This window comes from Mizuhopecten yessoensis, unplaced genomic scaffold (genome assembly GCF_002113885.1).
Source record: "Mizuhopecten yessoensis strain PY_sf001 unplaced genomic scaffold, ASM211388v2 scaffold7781, whole genome shotgun sequence".
NCBI lineage: Eukaryota > Metazoa > Mollusca > Bivalvia > Pectinida > Pectinidae > Mizuhopecten > Mizuhopecten yessoensis.
In genome coordinates this window covers 791,585-811,005 of record NW_018407219.1, presented here as the reverse complement: position 1 = coordinate 811,005, position 19,421 = coordinate 791,585, and the positions used below count along the sequence as shown (strand labels likewise).

General features: G+C 37.1%; 2 protein-coding genes across 2 annotated transcripts in view; one reads left to right on the top strand and one right to left on the bottom strand.

Annotated features, from left to right (window-relative positions):
• Window positions 1–19,421, top strand: part of LOC110454356 (UDP-GalNAc:beta-1,3-N-acetylgalactosaminyltransferase 2-like) — a 298,859-nt gene that overhangs the window by 116,419 nt on the left and 163,019 nt on the right. The window lies entirely within an intron of this gene.
• LOC110454357 (melatonin receptor type 1A-like) overlaps window positions 10,113–19,421 on the bottom strand; it is a 32,082-nt gene continuing 22,773 nt past the window's right edge. The window contains exon 2 of the mRNA XM_021503825.1: window positions 10,113–12,603. Coding sequence (XP_021359500.1) covers window positions 11,026–12,156 — 1,131 coding nt within the window. The 5' untranslated portion in view covers window positions 12,157–12,603 and the 3' untranslated portion in view covers window positions 10,113–11,025. The remainder of the gene's footprint in view (window positions 12,604–19,421) is intronic.

Below are 19,421 nucleotides of genomic sequence, written 5' to 3'. Positions count from 1 at the left end.
TATTTATTTATAAATAGAACATCAGTGTGTTTTTATGATCAGACAAGGGGAACACAATACAGCTATACAGCTGAATCATGTTAAGTGGACTAAGGAACCCTGAATCATCCAAGGTGAAGGTCATCAGATTCTATTTATGATCAGACAAGGGGAACACAATACAGCTACAGCTAAATCATGTTAAGTGGACTAAGGTACCCTGAATCATCCAAGGTGAAGGTCATCAGTTTCTATTTGAGTTTGTTTTGGAACACAATACAGCTAGATATAACAGCTAAATCATGTTAAGTGGACTAAGGAACCCTGAATCATCCAAGGTGAAGGTCATCAGTTTCTATTTGAGTTTGTTCTGGAACACAATACAGCTAGATATAACAGCTGAATCATGTTAAGTGGACTAAGGAACCCTGAATCATCCAAGGTGAAGGTCATCAGTTTCTATTTGAGTTTGTTCTGGAACACAATACAGCTAGATATAACAGCTGAATCATGTTAAGTGGACTAAGGAACCCTGAATCATCCAAGGTGAAGGTCATCAGTTTCTATTTGAGTTTGTTCTGGAACACAATACAGCTAGATATAACAGCTGAATCATGTTAAGTGGACTAAGGAACCCTGAATCATCCAAGGTGAAGGTCATCAGATTCTATTTGAGTTTGTTCTGGAACACAATACAGCTAGATATAACAGCTGAATCATGTTAAGTGGACTAAGGAACCCTGAATCATCCAAGGTGAAGGTCATCAGATTCTATTTGAGTTTGTTCTGGAACACAATACAGCTAGATATAACAGCTGAATCATGTTAAGTGGACTAAGGAACCCTGAATCATCCAAGGTGAAGGTCATCAGATTCTATTTGAGTTTGTTCTGGAACACAATACAGCTAGATATAACAGCTGAATCATGTTAAGTGGACTAAGGAACCCTGAATCATCCAAGGTGAAGGTCATCAGATTCTATTTGAGTTTGTTCTGGAACACAATACAGCTAGATATAACAGCTGAATCATGTTAAGTGGACTAAGGAACCCTGAATCATCCAAGGTGAAGGTCATCAGATTCTATTTGAGTTTGTTCTGGAACACAATACAGCTAGATATAACAGCTGAATCATGTTAAGTGGACTAAGGAACCCTGAATCATCCAAGGTGAAGGTCATCAGATTCTATTTGAGTTTGTTCTGGAACACAATACAGCTAGATATAACAGCTGAATCATGTTAAGTGGACTAAGGAACCCTGAATCATCCAAGGTGAAGGTCATCAGATTCTATTTGAGTTTGTTCTGGAACACAATACAGCTAGATATAACAGCTGAATCATGTTAAGTGGACTAAGGAACCCTGAATCATCCAAGGTGAAGGTCATCAGATTCTATTTGAGTTTGTTCTGGAACACAATACAGCTAGATATAACAGCTGAATCATGTTAAGTGGACTAAGGAACCCTGAATCATCCAAGGTGAAGGTCATCAGATTCTATTTGAGTTTGTTCTGGAACACAATACAGCTAGATATAACAGCTGAATCATGTTAAGTGGACTAAGGAACCCTGAATCATCCAAGGTGAAGGTCATCAGATTCTATTTGAGTTTGTTCTGGAACACAATACAGCTAGATATAACAGCTGAATCATGTTAAGTGGACTAAGGAACCCTGAATCATCCAAGGTGAAGGTCATCAGATTCTATTTGAGTTTGTTCTGGAACACAATACAGCTAGATATAACAGCTGAATCATGTTAAGTGGACTAAGGAACCCTGAATCATCCAAGGTGAAGGTCATCAGATTCTATTTGAGTTTGTTCTGGAACACAATACAGCTAGATATAACAGCTGAATCATGTTAAGTGGACTAAGGAACCCTGAATCATCCAAGGTGAAGGTCATCAGATTCTATTTGAGTTTGTTCTGGAACACAATACAGCTAGATATAACAGCTGAATCATGTTAAGTGGACTAAGGAACCCTGAATCATCCAAGGTGAAGGTCATCAGATTCTATTTGAGTTTGTTCTGGAACACAATACAGCTAGATATAACAGCTGAATCATGTTAAGTGGACTAAGGAACCCTGAATCATCCAAGGTGAAGGTCATCAGATTCTATTTGAGTTTGTTCTGGAACACAATACAGCTAGATATAACAGCTGAATCATGTTAAGTGGACTAAGGAACCCTGAATCATCCAAGGTGAAGGTCATCAGATTCTATTTGAGTTTGTTCTGGAACACAATACAGCTAGATATAACAGCTGAATCATGTTAAGTGGACTAAGGAACCCTGAATCATCCAAGGTGAAGGTCATCAGATTCTATTTGAGTTTGTTCTGGAACACAATACAGCTAGATATAACAGCTGAATCATGTTAAGTGGACTAAGGAACCCTGAATCATCCAAGGTGAAGGTCATCAGATTCTATTTGAGTTTGTTCTGGAACACAATACAGCTAGATATAACAGCTGAATCATGTTAAGTGGACTAAGGAACCCTGAATCATCCAAGGTGAAGGTCATCAGATTCTATTTGAGTTTGTTCTGGAACACAATACAGCTAGATATAACAGCTGAATCATGTTAAGTGGACTAAGGAACCCTGAATCATCCAAGGTGAAGGTCATCAGATTCTATTTGAGTTTGTTCTGGAACACAATACAGCTAGATATAACAGCTGAATCATGTTAAGTGGACTAAGGAACCCTGAATCATCCAAGGTGAAGGTCATCAGATTCTATTTGAGTTTGTTCTGGAACACAATACAGCTAGATATAACAGCTGAATCATGTTAAGTGGACTAAGGAACCCTGAATCATCCAAGGTGAAGGTCATCAGATTCTATTTGAGTTTGTTCTGGAACACAATACAGCTAGATATAACAGCTGAATCATGTTAAGTGGACTAAGGAACCCTGAATCATCCAAGGTGAAGGTCATCAGATTCTATTTGAGTTTGTTCTGGAACACAATACAGCTAGATATAACAGCTGAATCATGTTAAGTGGACTAAGGAACCCTGAATCATCCAAGGTGAAGGTCATCAGATTCTATTTGAGTTTGTTCTGGAACACAATACAGCTAGATATAACAGCTGAATCATGTTAAGTGGACTAAGGAACCCTGAATCATCCAAGGTGAAGGTCATCAGTTTCTATTTGAGTTTGTTCTGGAACACAATACAGCTAGATATAACATCAGTTTCTATTTGAGTTTGTTCTGGAATACAATACAGCTAGATATAACAGCTAAATCATGTTAAGTGGACTAAGGAACCCTGAATCATCCAAGGTGAGGGTCATCAGTTTCTATTTGAGTTTGTTCGGTATAAAACTATTATGAATTTTTCCAAAGCCACGTATATCCTATGCTATGTGTATGTAAATTGCCTTGTGCTTGTATTGCCACTCCGACTGTGTCAGATTCCCACCTATAATAACCATTTAGATGTTAATTTTCTGTGTGTATCTTTCAATGAGAGAAACATTTGAATGTTAAAATAAGCTATAGCCGATCTGTGAATGTATTCATAGAATTGTAATGTGTTGGTAACTAGACCTGGTCATGGTAATGGGGTATCAGTGTGACACCAGTGTTGTTAGTAGAGTAAATTACGACCAAAAATTGGTCAGACTAGAACCGCCAGTGACCAACTCAAGTGTTCATTTCCTAAGTATGATATATAGATGTATGTTACGGTGGAGTGGAAATTGACCACTCATGGTGAGGAAAACGACCAACTTAACACAGAGGATGAAGTGTAATTATTCTGTTACTAATTGAAGCATTGCCTTATTTGAACTGCGTCCATTAGTAATTGAGGCATTACCTTGTATGAGGTTTGGTGATAGTAATTCATATATGTATGCTATATTGTATTAGCTTTGTGATAATTGCAGAGTTAGCTCCCTTCTGGTTCTGGAGGCAGAGCAGAGAAAGAAAGAAAAAAGAAACGAGAATAGAAAAAATGTTAGAGTTAGTCCCTTAATAACTAAAGAAGATGTAGGAGAAAAGGAAGAAAAAAGAGAAAAAGGAGAATGGAAAAGGAGAGTGGAAACAAAAGAAAAGAGGGAGGAAAGGAAGAAGGGAAAAAAATAGAATGAGAATGGAAATGACTTTGGAGTTAACCCCTTCTGGTTAATTCAAATCGACAAGCAAAAAAGCAGAGAAAAAAAGAAAGGTGAAAAGAAGAAAGAAATGGATCAAAGTTGGAGGTAGACAGGAAAAGGTGGGAGGAAAAAAAGGAAAGGGGGGATGGGTGGGGGAAGAGAAAAATTGAATTGGTTTATTTGTTCTAGCATCCATTTAACAGCTAAGGTATTTTAATTTAATGACATGGAAAAAAAAAATAAGAAAGGTAAAATGGAAAAAGGGTAAGAAAGAAGAAAGAAGAGAAGGAAAAACAATAAACTGTATTAATAGTATTTGACTAGTTTTGACGACCGCCCCCGGTTTTGGATATGGTGTCAGGACAGTGTGGACTGTGGGATCAAGAGCTGCTGGTATCTGGCCATCAACCCTAGGTGTGTCAGGAGGAGATAAGTTGTAGCATTTTGTCTCTTTTAAGATAAAAATGCTGGCTCAATCATGTAGTTTTTGACAAGCCCTTATAGAAAGGAAGTATGTTGTCTCCTGAATGACGTTTTATTGACAATTAAAGTAACTGAAAAAAATCTGATTTAAACCTTTAGAAATGACCTTTTCTCCAGAGAGAATGAGAGTTCTGTACAGGAGGTGATAATCTTCAGCGTTAGGGCCAGGCTTTCGTCACACACAGAATCCTCATCTAAGGACGTACCTGTAGGCTTTCTCAGCTGGAGATCATAGATTTTTTATGAGAAAAAAGTGGTAAAAAGGCATTTATAATACTGCTTCATTTGGTTTAAAATTAGACCTTTATTGGCTTTGAGTCTCGTTTATTTTGTTCAAAGTCACATTTCGGTGGATTTATCACTATACGTTTGTCGTTTCACATCTTGTCATAGAATTCCTGGGGGACTTGGGAGTGGGAGTGCTCCGCATCGCTCTCAATGATAACCATTTTTTGTTCATTAATAACAAGATATAATGTCTCTGAGAAGATTTTATAAACAATGGCTGACAATATAATGGAGGGACCTCAGAGAGTATGTGTGAGCATGTTGGAAAAGGTGTGCTATCAAAATTGCACTTAGACATAGGGGCAAGTGTGACATTATCTGTAGACGCTGGGAAAGTGTTAAAATTTCACAAAACATGCATTATTTCAGTAAAATGTCAATAGCATGCTGTGATGAGATGAAGCTAAAAGATGATGGGTAGAGTGACAGTGAGGTATGGCTCTACAACATTCTACTTTCTTTAGTTTGGATATGTTACCTGATGTGAACTACGTTGAGATGTTATAAGCATAGGTTTGAATATCAGTGAGAAGAAAACTTGTACAAGACATCTGAATGCATGTTGAGATGTTTCAGCAGCCCTTAATTAACTGATAACATTTTTGCTTTATAGTTGTATTTCAGTATATATAGTTGATTATGGTTTCTGTATGAAGAGAATGCTGGCTGCAGCTTGCTGCCCTACCAACAAATATTGAATAAAACATTTCATTTGTTTGAATTTTGATTCTTGCTTGTCAATTTTCTCCTCACATTATTCAGTGAGATAATTTATTTATTAAATCTATATTTTAAATTGACTGAAGGCATCTTCTAACAAGAATTTCTGAAAATATTGCTTAATCCAACTGAATACTTTCCATTTTATCAAGTGAGGTTTTCCTCTGCTGTTTTAAAATCTGTAAACCCAAACTGATAAATCTAGCCGTGATGTAATTTAGGGAATGAGGTATTTTAAATGTTAAAGTGATGTTCTGGCAATTGTAATTGTATTTGATTGAATTACTCCTATATCTGCTATTGATTTATTTCTAAGCATAAACAAAATATTTGATTATATCTTGTCAAAATAAGATACATCATTGGTTTTAACAGGATAAATTCTTCATGCTTTCAGGTTGTAAACCACTCCCTGTAATGTATATAATAATAGTCTAGCCAGGGTAAGATTTCAGGTTGTACGAGTTTGAACGATCGAAACCTTAGGTCCTCTAGGCATTCTATACATCATCATTGTTATTTTGTATACATATAGCATGCTATGGCACTTATATTGCAGCATAATTCACAAACTTCAAAGAACAAGTTACGATACACATCGAGTCTTTATTAAAAAAAATGGTGTTTAATTTGTTTTCAAGTGATAAAAGGAATTCTTATTTGATTGTCACTATTTTCAAAGAACATTTTGAAGTACAACAGAAAGAAACACATTTTACTTCGGCATTGGCCTTATAGGATCATCAGACAAGGTAACCATAAAAACACATTTTACAGAGGCTTTGTCTTAACAGGATCATCAGACAAGGTAACCATAGAAACACAATTTACTGAGGCTTGGTCTTAACAGGATCATCAGACAAGGTAACCAGAGACACACAATTTACTGAGGCTTGGTCTTAAAAGGATCATCAGACAAGGTAACCATAGAAACACAATTTACTGAGGCTTGGTCTTATAGGATCATCAGACAAGGTTTCCATAGCAACACATTTGACTGAGGCTTGTTCGTAAACAGATCATCAGACAAGGTAACAATAGAAACACAATTTACTGAGGCTTGGTCTTATAGGATCATCAGACAAGGTTTCCATAGCAACACATTTGACTGAGGCTTGTTCGTAAACAGATCATCAGACAAGGCTACCATAGGAACACAATTTACTGAGGCTTGGTCTTAACAGGATCCTCAGACAAGGTAACCAGAGAAACACATTTTACTGAGGCTTGGTCTTAAAAGTATCATCAGAAAAGGTTACCATAGAAACACATTTTACGTAGGCTTGGTCTTATAGGATCATCAGACAAGGTTACCATAGATACACATTTTACCGAGACTTGGTCTTAACAGGATCACCAGACAAGGTAACCATAGAAACCCAATTTACTGAGGCTTAGTCTTATAGGATCATCAGAAAAGGTTACCATATAAACACATTTTACCGAGACTTTGTCTTAACAGGATCATCAGACAAGGTTCCAATAGAAACACATTTTACAGAGACTTTGTCTTAACAGGATTATTAGACAAGGTTCCCATAGAAACACATTTTACAGAGGCTGGGTCTTTAAAAGATCATCAGACAAAGTTACCAAAGAAACACATTTGACTGAGGTTTGGTCTTTAAAGGATAGTCAGACAATGTTACCATAGAAGAACATTTTACAGAGGCTTGGTCTTAACAAGATCATCAGAAAAGGTTACCATAGAAACACAATTTACTGAGGTTTGTTTTTAACAGGATCATCAGACAAGGTAACCATAGAAACACATTTTACTGAGGCTTGGTCTTAAAAAGATCATCAGACAAGGTTACCAAAAAAACACAATTTACTGAGGCTTGGTCTTAAAGGATCCTCAGACAAGGTTCCCATAGAAACACAATTTACTGAGGCTTGGTCTTAAAAGGATCATCAGACAAGGTTACCATAGAAACACATTTGACTTAAGCTTGTTCGTAAACAGATCATCAGACAAGGTTACCATAGAAACACATTTTACTGAGGCTTGGTCTTATAGGATCCTCAGACAAGGTTCCCATAGAAACACAATTTACTGAGGCTTGGTCTTAACAGGATCAGCAGACAAGGCTACCATAGAACCCCAAATTACTGAGGTTTGGTCTTAAAGGATCCTCAGACAAGGTTCCCATAGAAACACAATTTACTGATGCTTGGTCTTAACAGGTTCATCAGACAAGGCTTCCATCGAAACACAATTTACTGAGGTTTGGTCTTATAGGATCCGCAGACAAGGTTCCCAGAGAAACACAATTTTCTGAGGCTTGGTCTTAAAAAGATCATCAGACAAGGTTCCCAGAGAAACACAATTTTCTGAGGCTTGGTCTTAAAAAGATCATCAGACAAGGTAACCATAGAAACCCAATTTACTGAGGCTTAGTCTTATAGGATCATCAGAAAAGGTTACGTGATATAAACACATTTTACCAAGACTTTGTTTTAACAGGATCATCAGACAAGGTTACCATAGAAACAAAATTTACTGAGGCTTGGTCTTAACAGGATCATCAGAGGTAACCATAGAAACCCAATTTACTGAGGCTTGGTCTTTAAAGTATCATAAGAAAAGGTTACCATAGAAACACATTTTACCGAGACTTGGTCTAAACAGGATCACCAGACAAGGTAACCATAGAAACCCAATTTACTGAGGCTTGGTCTTTAAAGTATCATAAGAAAAGGTTACCATAGAAACACATTTTACAGAGGCTTTGTCTTAACAGGATCCTCATACAAGGTTACCATAGAAACACATTTTACTGAGGCTTGGTCTTAACAGGATCATCAGAGGTAACCATAGAAACCCAATTTACTGAGGCTTGGTATTTAAAGTATCATCAGAATAGGTTACCATAGAAACACATTTTACTGAGGCTTGGTCTTAACAGGATCATCAGAGGTAACCATAGAAACCCAATTTACTGAGGCTTGGTCTTTAAAGTATCATAAGGAAAGGTTACCATAGAAACACATTTGACTGAGGCTGGGTCGTAACAGGATCATCAGACAAGATAACCATAGACACACAATTTACTGAGGCTTGGTCTTTAAAGTATCATCAGATTAGGTTACCATAGAAACACATTTTACCCAGACTTGGTCTAAACAGGACCACCAGAAAAGGTAACCATAGAAACCCAATTTACTGAGGCTTGGTCTTTAAAGTATCATCAGAATAAGTTAACATAGAAACACATTTTACAGAGGCTTGGTCTTAACAGGATCATCAGAGGTAACCATAGAAACCCAATTTACTGAGGCTTGGTCTTTAAAGTATCATAAGAAAAGGTTACCATAGAAACACATTTTACAGAGGCTTGGTCTTAACAGGATCATCGGACAAGGTTACCATAGAAACACATTTTACAGATGCTTTGTCTTAACAGGATCATCAGACAAGGGTACCATAGAAACACAATTTACTGAGGCTTGGTCTTTAAAGTATCATAAGAAAAGGTTACTATAGAAACACATTTTACTTAGGCTTTGTCTTAACAGGGTCCTCAGACAAGGTTACCATAGAAACAAAATTTACTGAGGCTTGGTCTTAACAGGATCATCAGAGGTAACCATAGAAACCCAATTTACTGAGGCTTGGTCTTTAAAGTATCATCAGATTAGGTTACCATAGAAACACATTTTACCCAGACTTGGTCTAAACAGGACCACCAGACAAGGTAACCATAGAAACCCAATTTACTGAGGCTTGGTCTTTAAAGTATCATCAGATTAGGTTACCATAGAAACACATTTTCCCGAGACTTGGTCTAAACAGGACCACCAGACAAGGTAACCATAGAAACCCAATTTACTGAGGCTTGGTCTTTAAAGTATCATCAGATTAGGTTACCATAGAAACACATTTTACGTAGGCTTTGTCTTAACAGGATCCTCATACAAGGTTACCATAGAAACACATTCTCCCGAGACTTGGTCTAAACAGGATCACCAGACAAGGTAACCATAGAAACCCAATTTACTGAGGCTTGGTCTTTAAAGTATCATCAGATTAGGTTACCATAGAAACACATTTTACCCAGACTTGGTCTAAACAGGACCACCAGAAAAGGTAACCATAGAAACCCAATTTACTGAGGCTTGGTATTTAAAGTATCATCAGAATAGGTTACCATAGAAACACATTTTACCGAGACTTGGTCTAAACAGGACCACCAGAAAAGGTAACCATAGAAACCCAATTTACTGAGGCTTGGTCTTTAAAGTATCATAAGGAAAGGTTACCATAGAAACACATTTTACAGAGGCTTGGTCTTAACAGGATCATCAGAGGTAACCATAGAAACCCAATTTACTGAGGCTTGGTCTTTAAAGTATCATCAGATTAGGTTACCATAGAAACACATTTTACGAAGGCTTGGTCTTAACAGGATTATCAGACAAGGCTACAATAGAAACACAATTTACTGAGGCTTGGTCTTAACAGGATCATCGGACAAGGTTACCATAGAAACACATTTTACTTAGGCTTTGTCTTAACAGGGTCCTCAGACAAGGTTACCATAGAAACACAATTTACTGAGGCTTGGTCTTTAAAGTATCATAAGAAAAGGTTACCATAGAAACACATTTTACTTAGGCTTTGTCTTAACAGGATCCTCAGACAAGGTTACCATAGAAACACATTTTACGTAGGCTTTGTCTTAACAGGATCCTCATACAAGGTTACCATAGAAACACATTTGACTGTGGCTTGATTTTAAAAGGATCATCAGACAAGGTTACCAAAAAAACACAATTTACTGAGGCTTGGTCTGAAAAGATCATCAGACAAGGTTCCAAAAAAACACAATTTACTGAGGCTTGGTCTTTAAAGTATCATCAGAAAAGGTTACCATAGAAACACATTTTACGTAGGCTTTGTCTTAACAGGATCCTCAGACAAGGTTACCATAGAAACACATTTGACTGTGGCTTGGTCTTAAAAGGATCATCAGACAAGGTTACCATAGAAACACAATCTACTGAGGCTTGGTCTTAAAAGGATCATCAGACAAGGTTACCATAGAAACACATTTTACAGAGGCTTGGTCTTTAAAGGATCATCAGACAAGGTTACCATAGAAACATTTTACTGAGGCAATCATGAAACAATATGACCTTATAAACACAAATTTTGCTGAAACATTGTTCTTATGATGTCATTAAATTTGGTTACCATGGAAACATTTTTTTTCTCCAGAGGATGACTATGCAAGGTTACCTTGGAAACTATGAGACATTCAATTCTTGAAGGATCATGATACATAGTAACCTCAGCAACATATTTACCAAGGCAGTCTTGAATCCTCAGACATGATAAATTTTGCAATAATCACATAACATATCAATTGCTTTAGGTTGAGAAAATCTTCATGAAGTTAATTCAGTTTTAAAGAAAAAAAATCCAGTAGTAAGTTTACGACTTCACTTCCTTTTCTGAATCTGTCTTTGAATTGTTGAGTGGGACATCCTCAGTGACCTCCTCTTTGTCCTTGTAGCCATTATGGGACATCCTTGAACTTGATGTGATATTTCCATTATTGGCATCCTCTTTTGACATTCTGATATGCAGTGCATTGAAACATTGCTGTCGTATTTGTTTATCCATTATTCCATATACTATGGGGTTACTGCTGTTTGCTATGGCAAAGAACACTGTAATTGCCACATAAAAATCTGCATGCCATTCCAAACGCTTGTCCATTGCTCGCACAATTCCATATGGAAGGTACCCAATCAAGATTAGGAGAAACACCATACCAAACATTTTGGTGATTTTTATCTCACGTTTGAGCCATTCACGTTGACGTGACACTCTTGATGCTCTTGAAGACTGATGCACTTTGATGAAAATTGCAATGTAACAAACGATGAGGATGACTGATGGTAGCATCATCAGAAACACACTAACCAGCAGTGTGAAAGGTCCGTAATTTTTCTTCACAATGCATCGGAGAAGTTTCGGCTCATAGTAGGCCATGTTGCCTAGTGATGGTTGACACAGAAACAGAAGCGGCACGACACGAGCAAATACTAGCACAAATATGGTATACGCTTTCTTAGAAATTATTTTGTAAAAATTGTTGAATACAACAACAATTAGGCGATGAATGGCTATGAGTCCAGTATGCCACAAAGATGATCCCATAAGCAAAACACTAAAGTGCGTGGCTAATTCACATCCGAGCATTCCTGTTGGAAAACGTCCTAGGAAATAGGAGAGGAGTACCATGTTGTTGTTGAACCCAAGGTTGATTATGTCGTTGATACACAGGCTGATGATGAAGATGTTGATTATGTTGCTGAGATCTCGCTTGGTGAATATTACAATCATGACTAAAAAGTTCCCAAACAATCCTGAGAGAAGGGCCAGGAGCATTATAATACCTCCAATATGTAGTGCTGTCTGGGAGGGACCGACAGCTCCCACATCTGTCAGATTTGTTGTGTTGGTATCCACAAGATTATTCATCGCAGTTTTCGTAAAGTTGTATAATATTGGAATGTCCAAGGAATTGTCTTTGCCAGACAGTCCGGCCAGGGACATTTTTATCACTGATAAAGGGAGCACAGACTTTCCGGAGATATTAGCCAGTTGTACATCTATCACCGGACAGGGTGAACTGTAATACTTCCAAGTATTAGCCTATGATCTGTCTCTGATCAGGTGCGTTGACATTTGAATAAAAATCATTTGACTGGAAAAAATCAGTGGAGAAATCGTGGAACAAAATCCATTTATTGATGGGCGGATGAATGTGGAATGACAATATGATACTGACTGTATTGATATCTGTCAAATAGGTAGCCGAGTTACTGACAGCTTAATCCACAGGACATCACAAGGTTTTGGCATCAACTGCAAGCCACCACTTCCAATTAATCTTCAGGAATTTTCTGGCTTGGGGACTGTGTGTTCATGGCTACCGTGGACAGAAAAAACTGGATTGGCAGTTGACGGTCATTTATCGCTCTGTGTAAGATGTATATAGGCCTGTAACAAACAAACACAGATCCTTAGAATGATATATCTACATTGTAAAATAATCTGTGTAAAAAATTAGCCGGATCAAATTCTGCCATTTTTTTTTTTTTCTAAAGATGCAAGACAGCAGCTGTTACTATGAAATGAATGACACAAGAATCTGTGAAAGATATAGAGAACAGTACAATATGGTATTGTCCGAATCAATATCCCAATTATTGTGTTCTGTGTACTAAACAGATATAGGCCTATAGCTATCCGATTGATAGACATGCGGGAGGAGGGGAGCGGGGAGACTAGCTTGTTATGATGGCCACATCTCACCCTTCCTCCACCCCTATAGCTGGGTAGTGGAGTAAACATTTCCATTGATTTAGAAAATAATACCAGTCAAGGGTCCTTGGTGACAGTGTATAGTGTATCATGTTTTTATTTAATGAAGTACACAGCTGTTAATTTCAGTGTGAAAATAATCAGTAATTTTTTCTGATACAAATCAAATTTTTATTTGGAGAAATTGAATTGAAAACGATAATGGAACAGAAATTGATATATTTACATGGATAATATTTATCAAAATAAGGATAATATTGGTACTTTCAATTTCTGTTTTTAAATATTTTTTTATTTTCAGAGTGGTTATGATAAAATGTTCTGTGTTGTTGGTAATATAAATATATGTATGATCTTTATTCTTTTTCTGGTCCCAACATCCCATCCCTTCACCATGATTTTCTGATTTACTGAAAAAGTATCTTTTATAGCTGTTTTTTAGAATTCTGCTCTGCAATCATTCCTGTTTTCCAAATTGCAAGGTACCCAACTTATGCTTATTACTGTAAGTCTAAATGTAGTGTGGTATTCACAATCAGATACAATAAAGCTGTTAGGTACTGTATGTATGTGACCCTGGTAAAAATACTAGCTTTCTTCTGACTCGTCTAGAAGAATTTCTATGAACTCATTCAGTAGAGCATCAGATTAATAAAGGAGCTCAGGTTCTAGGTTCCCAAGATTTATTGAAAATAATGACCTCTGTGACTTTGGCGCCCATGTACATGGAAAATATTGACAAAATTACTAAGCCTTGTTCTCACGAGCATTGTTGTTGCCTTTGGTAAAGCTCGGGAAGAGTTCTAAAGCTCGGGAAGAGTTCTAAAGCTCGGGAAGAGTTCTAAAGCTCGGGAAGAGTTCTAAAGCTCGAGAAGAGTTCTAAAGCTCGGGAAGAGTTCTAAAGCACGGGAAGAGTTCTAAAGCTCGGGAAGAGTTCTAAAGCTCGAGAAGAGTTCTAAAGCTCGAGAAGAGTTCTAAAGCTCGGGAAGAGTTCTAAAGCACGGGAAGAGTTCTAAAGCTCGGGAAGAGTTCTAAAGCTCGAGAAGAGTTCTAAAGCTCGAGAAGAGTTCTAAAGCTCGGGAAGAGTTCTAAAGCACGGGAAGAGTTCTAAAGCTCGGGAAGAGTTCTTTCCTGGAAGGCAGGAATGTCACCCTGTTATTTTAAGTTCAAGCCGCTTCTTATCAACTTTGCTATGGAGAAATTTTCTTTCGCTCAATTTGTAGAGCATCCAAATTGTAAACCACAGGCCTTAATTAAATTTAATCCCTAGCAGAGGCATTGACAAAGTATTACCTCGGTTACATATTAAGAACAGGGTTTAAAAGATCAGAAATATAATAGCTATTTTTAATGACAGGTTTTAACATCCTGAAAACACAATAACAAATTTTATGTAAAGCATTTTAGTATTCTGTATATATGGTTTATTTATGTGTTGGATGACATTTTATTATGTTCTCTCTAACCTAGCGTAAACAACTCTAGGGCTTTTAACATTCTAGGGGTGGCAGACATACACACTCACAGTGTGAGAGCAGTGACTGTAGTGATTCTGACCTGCAAACTGAGTACCTCTGTGTGTGAGGGTTTGTCTGGGTGGGTTATGGAGAGTGTATAGGTGTCCTGCTTGTTATAAGCTGTACTAGTACTTCTAACAGCTCATTTATAATATGTGGTAGAGAGGTGCAGTAGGTTATTAATTTCCCAAAAGCTATATTTTTTTATATTTTTTTATATAGGGTGACACTTTCAACAGATCTTCCTAAATATTGCTGCAGCATTATAAAAATAATGCAACATGTGATCATCTGGTTTACAACAGTGCTAATCATTTAGAGATTACTGCTGGATAATCAGCAACTGAGAAAATCTCCAAACATGGGCCAATTGTGAACATGACTGGTAATAGGACATCTCGTGGCGACAAGAGGGGAGTAATTGGTCATTAGGCGTCGCCATCATTGTCGTCAGTTAGCACTGACCAGTTCTCCTGGAAAACAAGCTGCACTGCTGATATATCAAACTGGCGGAATTACAAGGGAATTATACTGTTTGTCAGTGGTATGATTTAGGTTGTTCTATGTGGACTATTATTAGCTTCAACTTGGAACCATTAAGGATGTAAAACTGTACGTAGGGACAGAGATGCTAGCTGACCCTGTTATATTAGTCCCCATCACAACCTACCTGGGCGGGAGTTATGCAATCAAAAATTGGTTAATCAACACACTGATTGACATAAGAAAATTCTAAAAAGATTTTTAGAATGTAATGAGTGATTACTAGATGAGGACATTGTTAGGACTGCTTGAGAGGGCCATTATTGACCCATTTTTAGCTGTAGAACGGAATCATTCTGACACCTTCCAGCTGTACATACCAGATATTGTCCCTGTTGGCTGATATTTATCTACAGGTACTTTAGGTTCTCAATTAGGAAATGGTAAACAAAAATAAATTTAATTTTCTTCTCCAAACTAGCATTACTTTTGAAAAATTAGGTTTTTGAAAATCATATTGAAATAAATAGCATTGTATGGTATGTTAATTAGGAGCATTTTATTTTTGTAATAATTTGTAAAATTTAACTGTCTGTATACAATCCTAATCAACAACTCATAAAACCAATATACAGTTTAACTGACTTAATATATAATAACAAGCTTAATAGCTCATAGGGATCAAAATTTAGACATATAGATGGGCTGCATAACCCTCAGCTGCTCTGTGGGGCTGGGTAAAATAGGTCTGATTGGCTGATTTGATTTAACTGACATCTCCTTCCAACTTTTGGTACAGATTTCAACCAAGCTGTAAGGGTAGCATGCGCAACACATATGGATCACAGTTATACAAAGAATGGGCAGACCAACATTTGGGCTGAGGGATGGAGTCAAAAGAAGTCAAATTGGGAAAAATTGCTTTCAATGACATACCAAAATAGCATAGTTGACAGGTTTTGACCAAATTGTTGTGGTAGCACCATTAGCCTGTAAGGAGATCAAAATATATGAAAATATAGTGGCTAACATTCCTGGGGGCTTTTATCCCAGACCACTCATGGGTAGATTTCATTCCCAAAATAACCAGATAACCTTGATATGCAAATACAGGTTTATCCTAGCTCCATAAAGTTAACATGTATCACAAAGTCATATCCATTACGTCAGAGTTCTAGAAATACAATAATATCACCACCATCACAGTATCGTGTGATGAGTTACATGTTGTTGATTACCTACTGTACTGTAGTGTTGTTGATTACCTACTGTACAGTAATTTGATCAGTTACCTACTGTACAGTAATTTCATAAGTTACCTACTGTACTGTAGTGTTGTTGAGTTACCTACTGTACTGTAGTGTTGTTGATTCCCTACTGTACAGTAGTTTGATCAGTTACCTACTGTACTGTAGTGTTGTTGAGTTCCCTACTGTACAGTAATTTGATCAGTTATCTACTGTACTGTAGTGTTGTTGAGTTCCCTACTGTACAGTAATTTGATCAGTTACCTACTGTAGTGTTGTTGAGTTACCTACTGTACTGTAGTGTTGTTGATTACCTACTGTACTGTAGTGTAGTTGAGTTCCCTACTGTACAGTAATTTGATCAGTTACCTACTGTACAGTAATTTGATCAGTTACCATATATACTGTGGTGTTGTTGAGTTACCTACTATACTGTAATGTTGTTGAGTTCACTATTGTACAGTAATTTGATCAGTTACCTACTGTACTGTAGTGTTGTTGAGTTACCTACTGTACTGTAGTGTTGTTGAGTTACCTACTGTACTGTAGTGTTGTTGAGTTACCTACTGTACTGTAGTGTTGTTGAGCTACCTACTGTACTGTAGTGTTGTTGAGCTACCTACTGTACTGTAGTGTTGTTGAGTTCCCTACTGTACAGTAATTTGATCAGTTACCTACTGTACTGTAGTGTTGTTGAGTGTCTAACGTACTGTAATGGTGATGATTAACTTACTGTACTGTAGTTTTCCTGATGAGTTTTCCTAATCAATGTGTAGAACATGCAGCAAATGCATTCACCAGATGGTATAAATGAGAGAGTGTACTTTTAGACAGAGCTGTGCTGTGCTCTTCAGATACTGCGAATTGAGCCCATTCATCACCATAGGTAAACAGGGACCTAGTTCTCTTACAGTGATAGGGTTGTGTCTTGATGTAAAGTGATATATCTGATCAAATGGCATACAAAGTAATTTAACAGATGATGCTGTTAATTACCACACCAGGGTATCAGTGTGAGAAGTGAGGAGGAGGATTATAATGTCTATTAAAACCTATTACTTGTCATCTTGGGAAATTACCTATTACCATAAGAAGTAATACAGAAAAGGCCAGCCATGGCTGCCGTAGTATATTTTTACATAGGAAAGTGCACTCTAAAGTCTCGATGAGGCCAGCTTTAGCCAGGGGACACCACTACAAACTCTATGTGAGACCATCCTTACATAGGAGAGGGTACACAATCTAAGTAATAGAAAACAAAGCTTTTGAAGTCCACTATTAGATAGGAGAGCTCACTATTAGATAGGAGAGCTCACTATTAGATATGAGAGTCCACTATTAGATAGGAGAGTCCACTATTAGATAGGAGAGTCTACTATTGAACATGATGGATCACTATTAGATAGGAGAGTCCATTATTAGATAAGAGAGTCCACTATTGAATATGAGGGTTCATTATTAGCTAGGAGAGTCTACTATTAGACAAGAGAGTCCACTATTGAATATGAGGGTTCACTATTAGATAGGAGAGTCTACTATTGAACATGATGGATCACTATTAGATAGGAGAGTCCACTATTAGATAAGAGAGTCCACTATTAAATATAAGGGTTCACTTTTAGATAGGAGGGTCCACTATTAGATAGGAGAGTCCACTATTAGATAGGAGAGCTCACTATTAGATATGAGAGTCCACTATTAGATAGGAGATTCCACTATTATATAGGAGAGTCCACTATTAGATAGGAGAGTTTACTATTAGATAAGAGCTAGAGTCCACTATTAGATAGGATAGTCCACTATTAGATAGGAGAGTCCACTATTATATAGGAGAGTCCACTATTGAATATGAGGGTTCACTCTAGGTACCAGTATATGTATCGTCTTTGATAAGAGACCTCTCTTTAAGATAGGTAAGATATTCATTATAACACAGACCAAATTTGTCCTACTGTGCTAACCTATCCCTGGAGCACTTTAGTTAGAATGTAACGACAGCACCAATACATATCTTTGAATTATTCACTTTCTTCATGTTGATATTTTGACAGGTGGTGCTGTAAAACTGTTTCAAGTAGGATTTTGTGAAAACACATGAAAGTGAATCAGGTTGTCTAAAAACTTACAGAACCTGTCAAGTTCTAGCAGTACAATCTTCAGCTCTGGGGTATCATGTTTCCTAGAAATGTTCCCCGAAATGGAGAGAAGCCATGCTTAGGTTTTCCCACACAACCTATTAAAGTTTACTGCATGCTCACCTTAGAGCTGTACTTGAACAGATCTTCTGAAAACATGAGTACAGCTTGTACGAGCTGCAGCATGTCATTTGTTTTTGTGAGGTGGGCTTTACATTTGAAATTGATTCAAATAGTATATTGTGTGACTTCAATGTGGGTTTTCTTTGCACAGAGAAGCCTTGATTTAAATGTGTAACAGAATTAAAAAAAAATCGCTGCTAATCACATATATTTTCAAAGCTATATATTATAGTAGCTCTGAAAATAGTGCTGTGTCAAACAATTTCACTACTTTAATGAGAAATCAATCTCTTATCCAAAAGAGCCTCAGCGTTTAGAAATCTCTGAACGATGATATAGGAACGGTTATCTGGACAAAGTTTATTATAGTAAGGGAGATAACTCTAGCGCAAATTATAATGTTAATGATAGCATACAACCTTAAGGCTAACGCTAATTACCTGTCACTCAACATAGGGACTTTCTATTGCTGATACAATCAAAACAGTCAAAAATGTGGCGCTATTGATACTGAAATAAGAATCAGGTATTAATACGTTATTTCAATAAATATCATCATTGAAAGAATCCACCAAAAAAACAGCAAATATTTGATGATTTAGAATAAAAAAAGCAGTTTCCGCTGTTTGTCTAGAAATTTCACAAAAAAAATATTTTTATCAAATAATGTGCTGTGTTATCCAGTGAATATACCTATGTCATAGTTTTTTAGGTCACCTGAGACAAAGTCTCAAGTGACCTATTGCGATCGCCTTTTGTCCGTCGTCGTCCGTCATCCGTCGTCCGTCGTCCGTCCGTAAACAATTTACATTTTCAACTTCTTCTCCAAAACCCCTGAACCAATTTCAATGAAATTTTGCAGGGACCTTCCATGGACAAAGGTCAACAAAAATAGTTGCCGGTTTAGTCCTAAGCCCCCAGGGGCCTGAGGGGCGGGGCCAAAAAGGGTCAAATTGACTAAAATTTCAAAAATCTTCTTCTCCAAAACC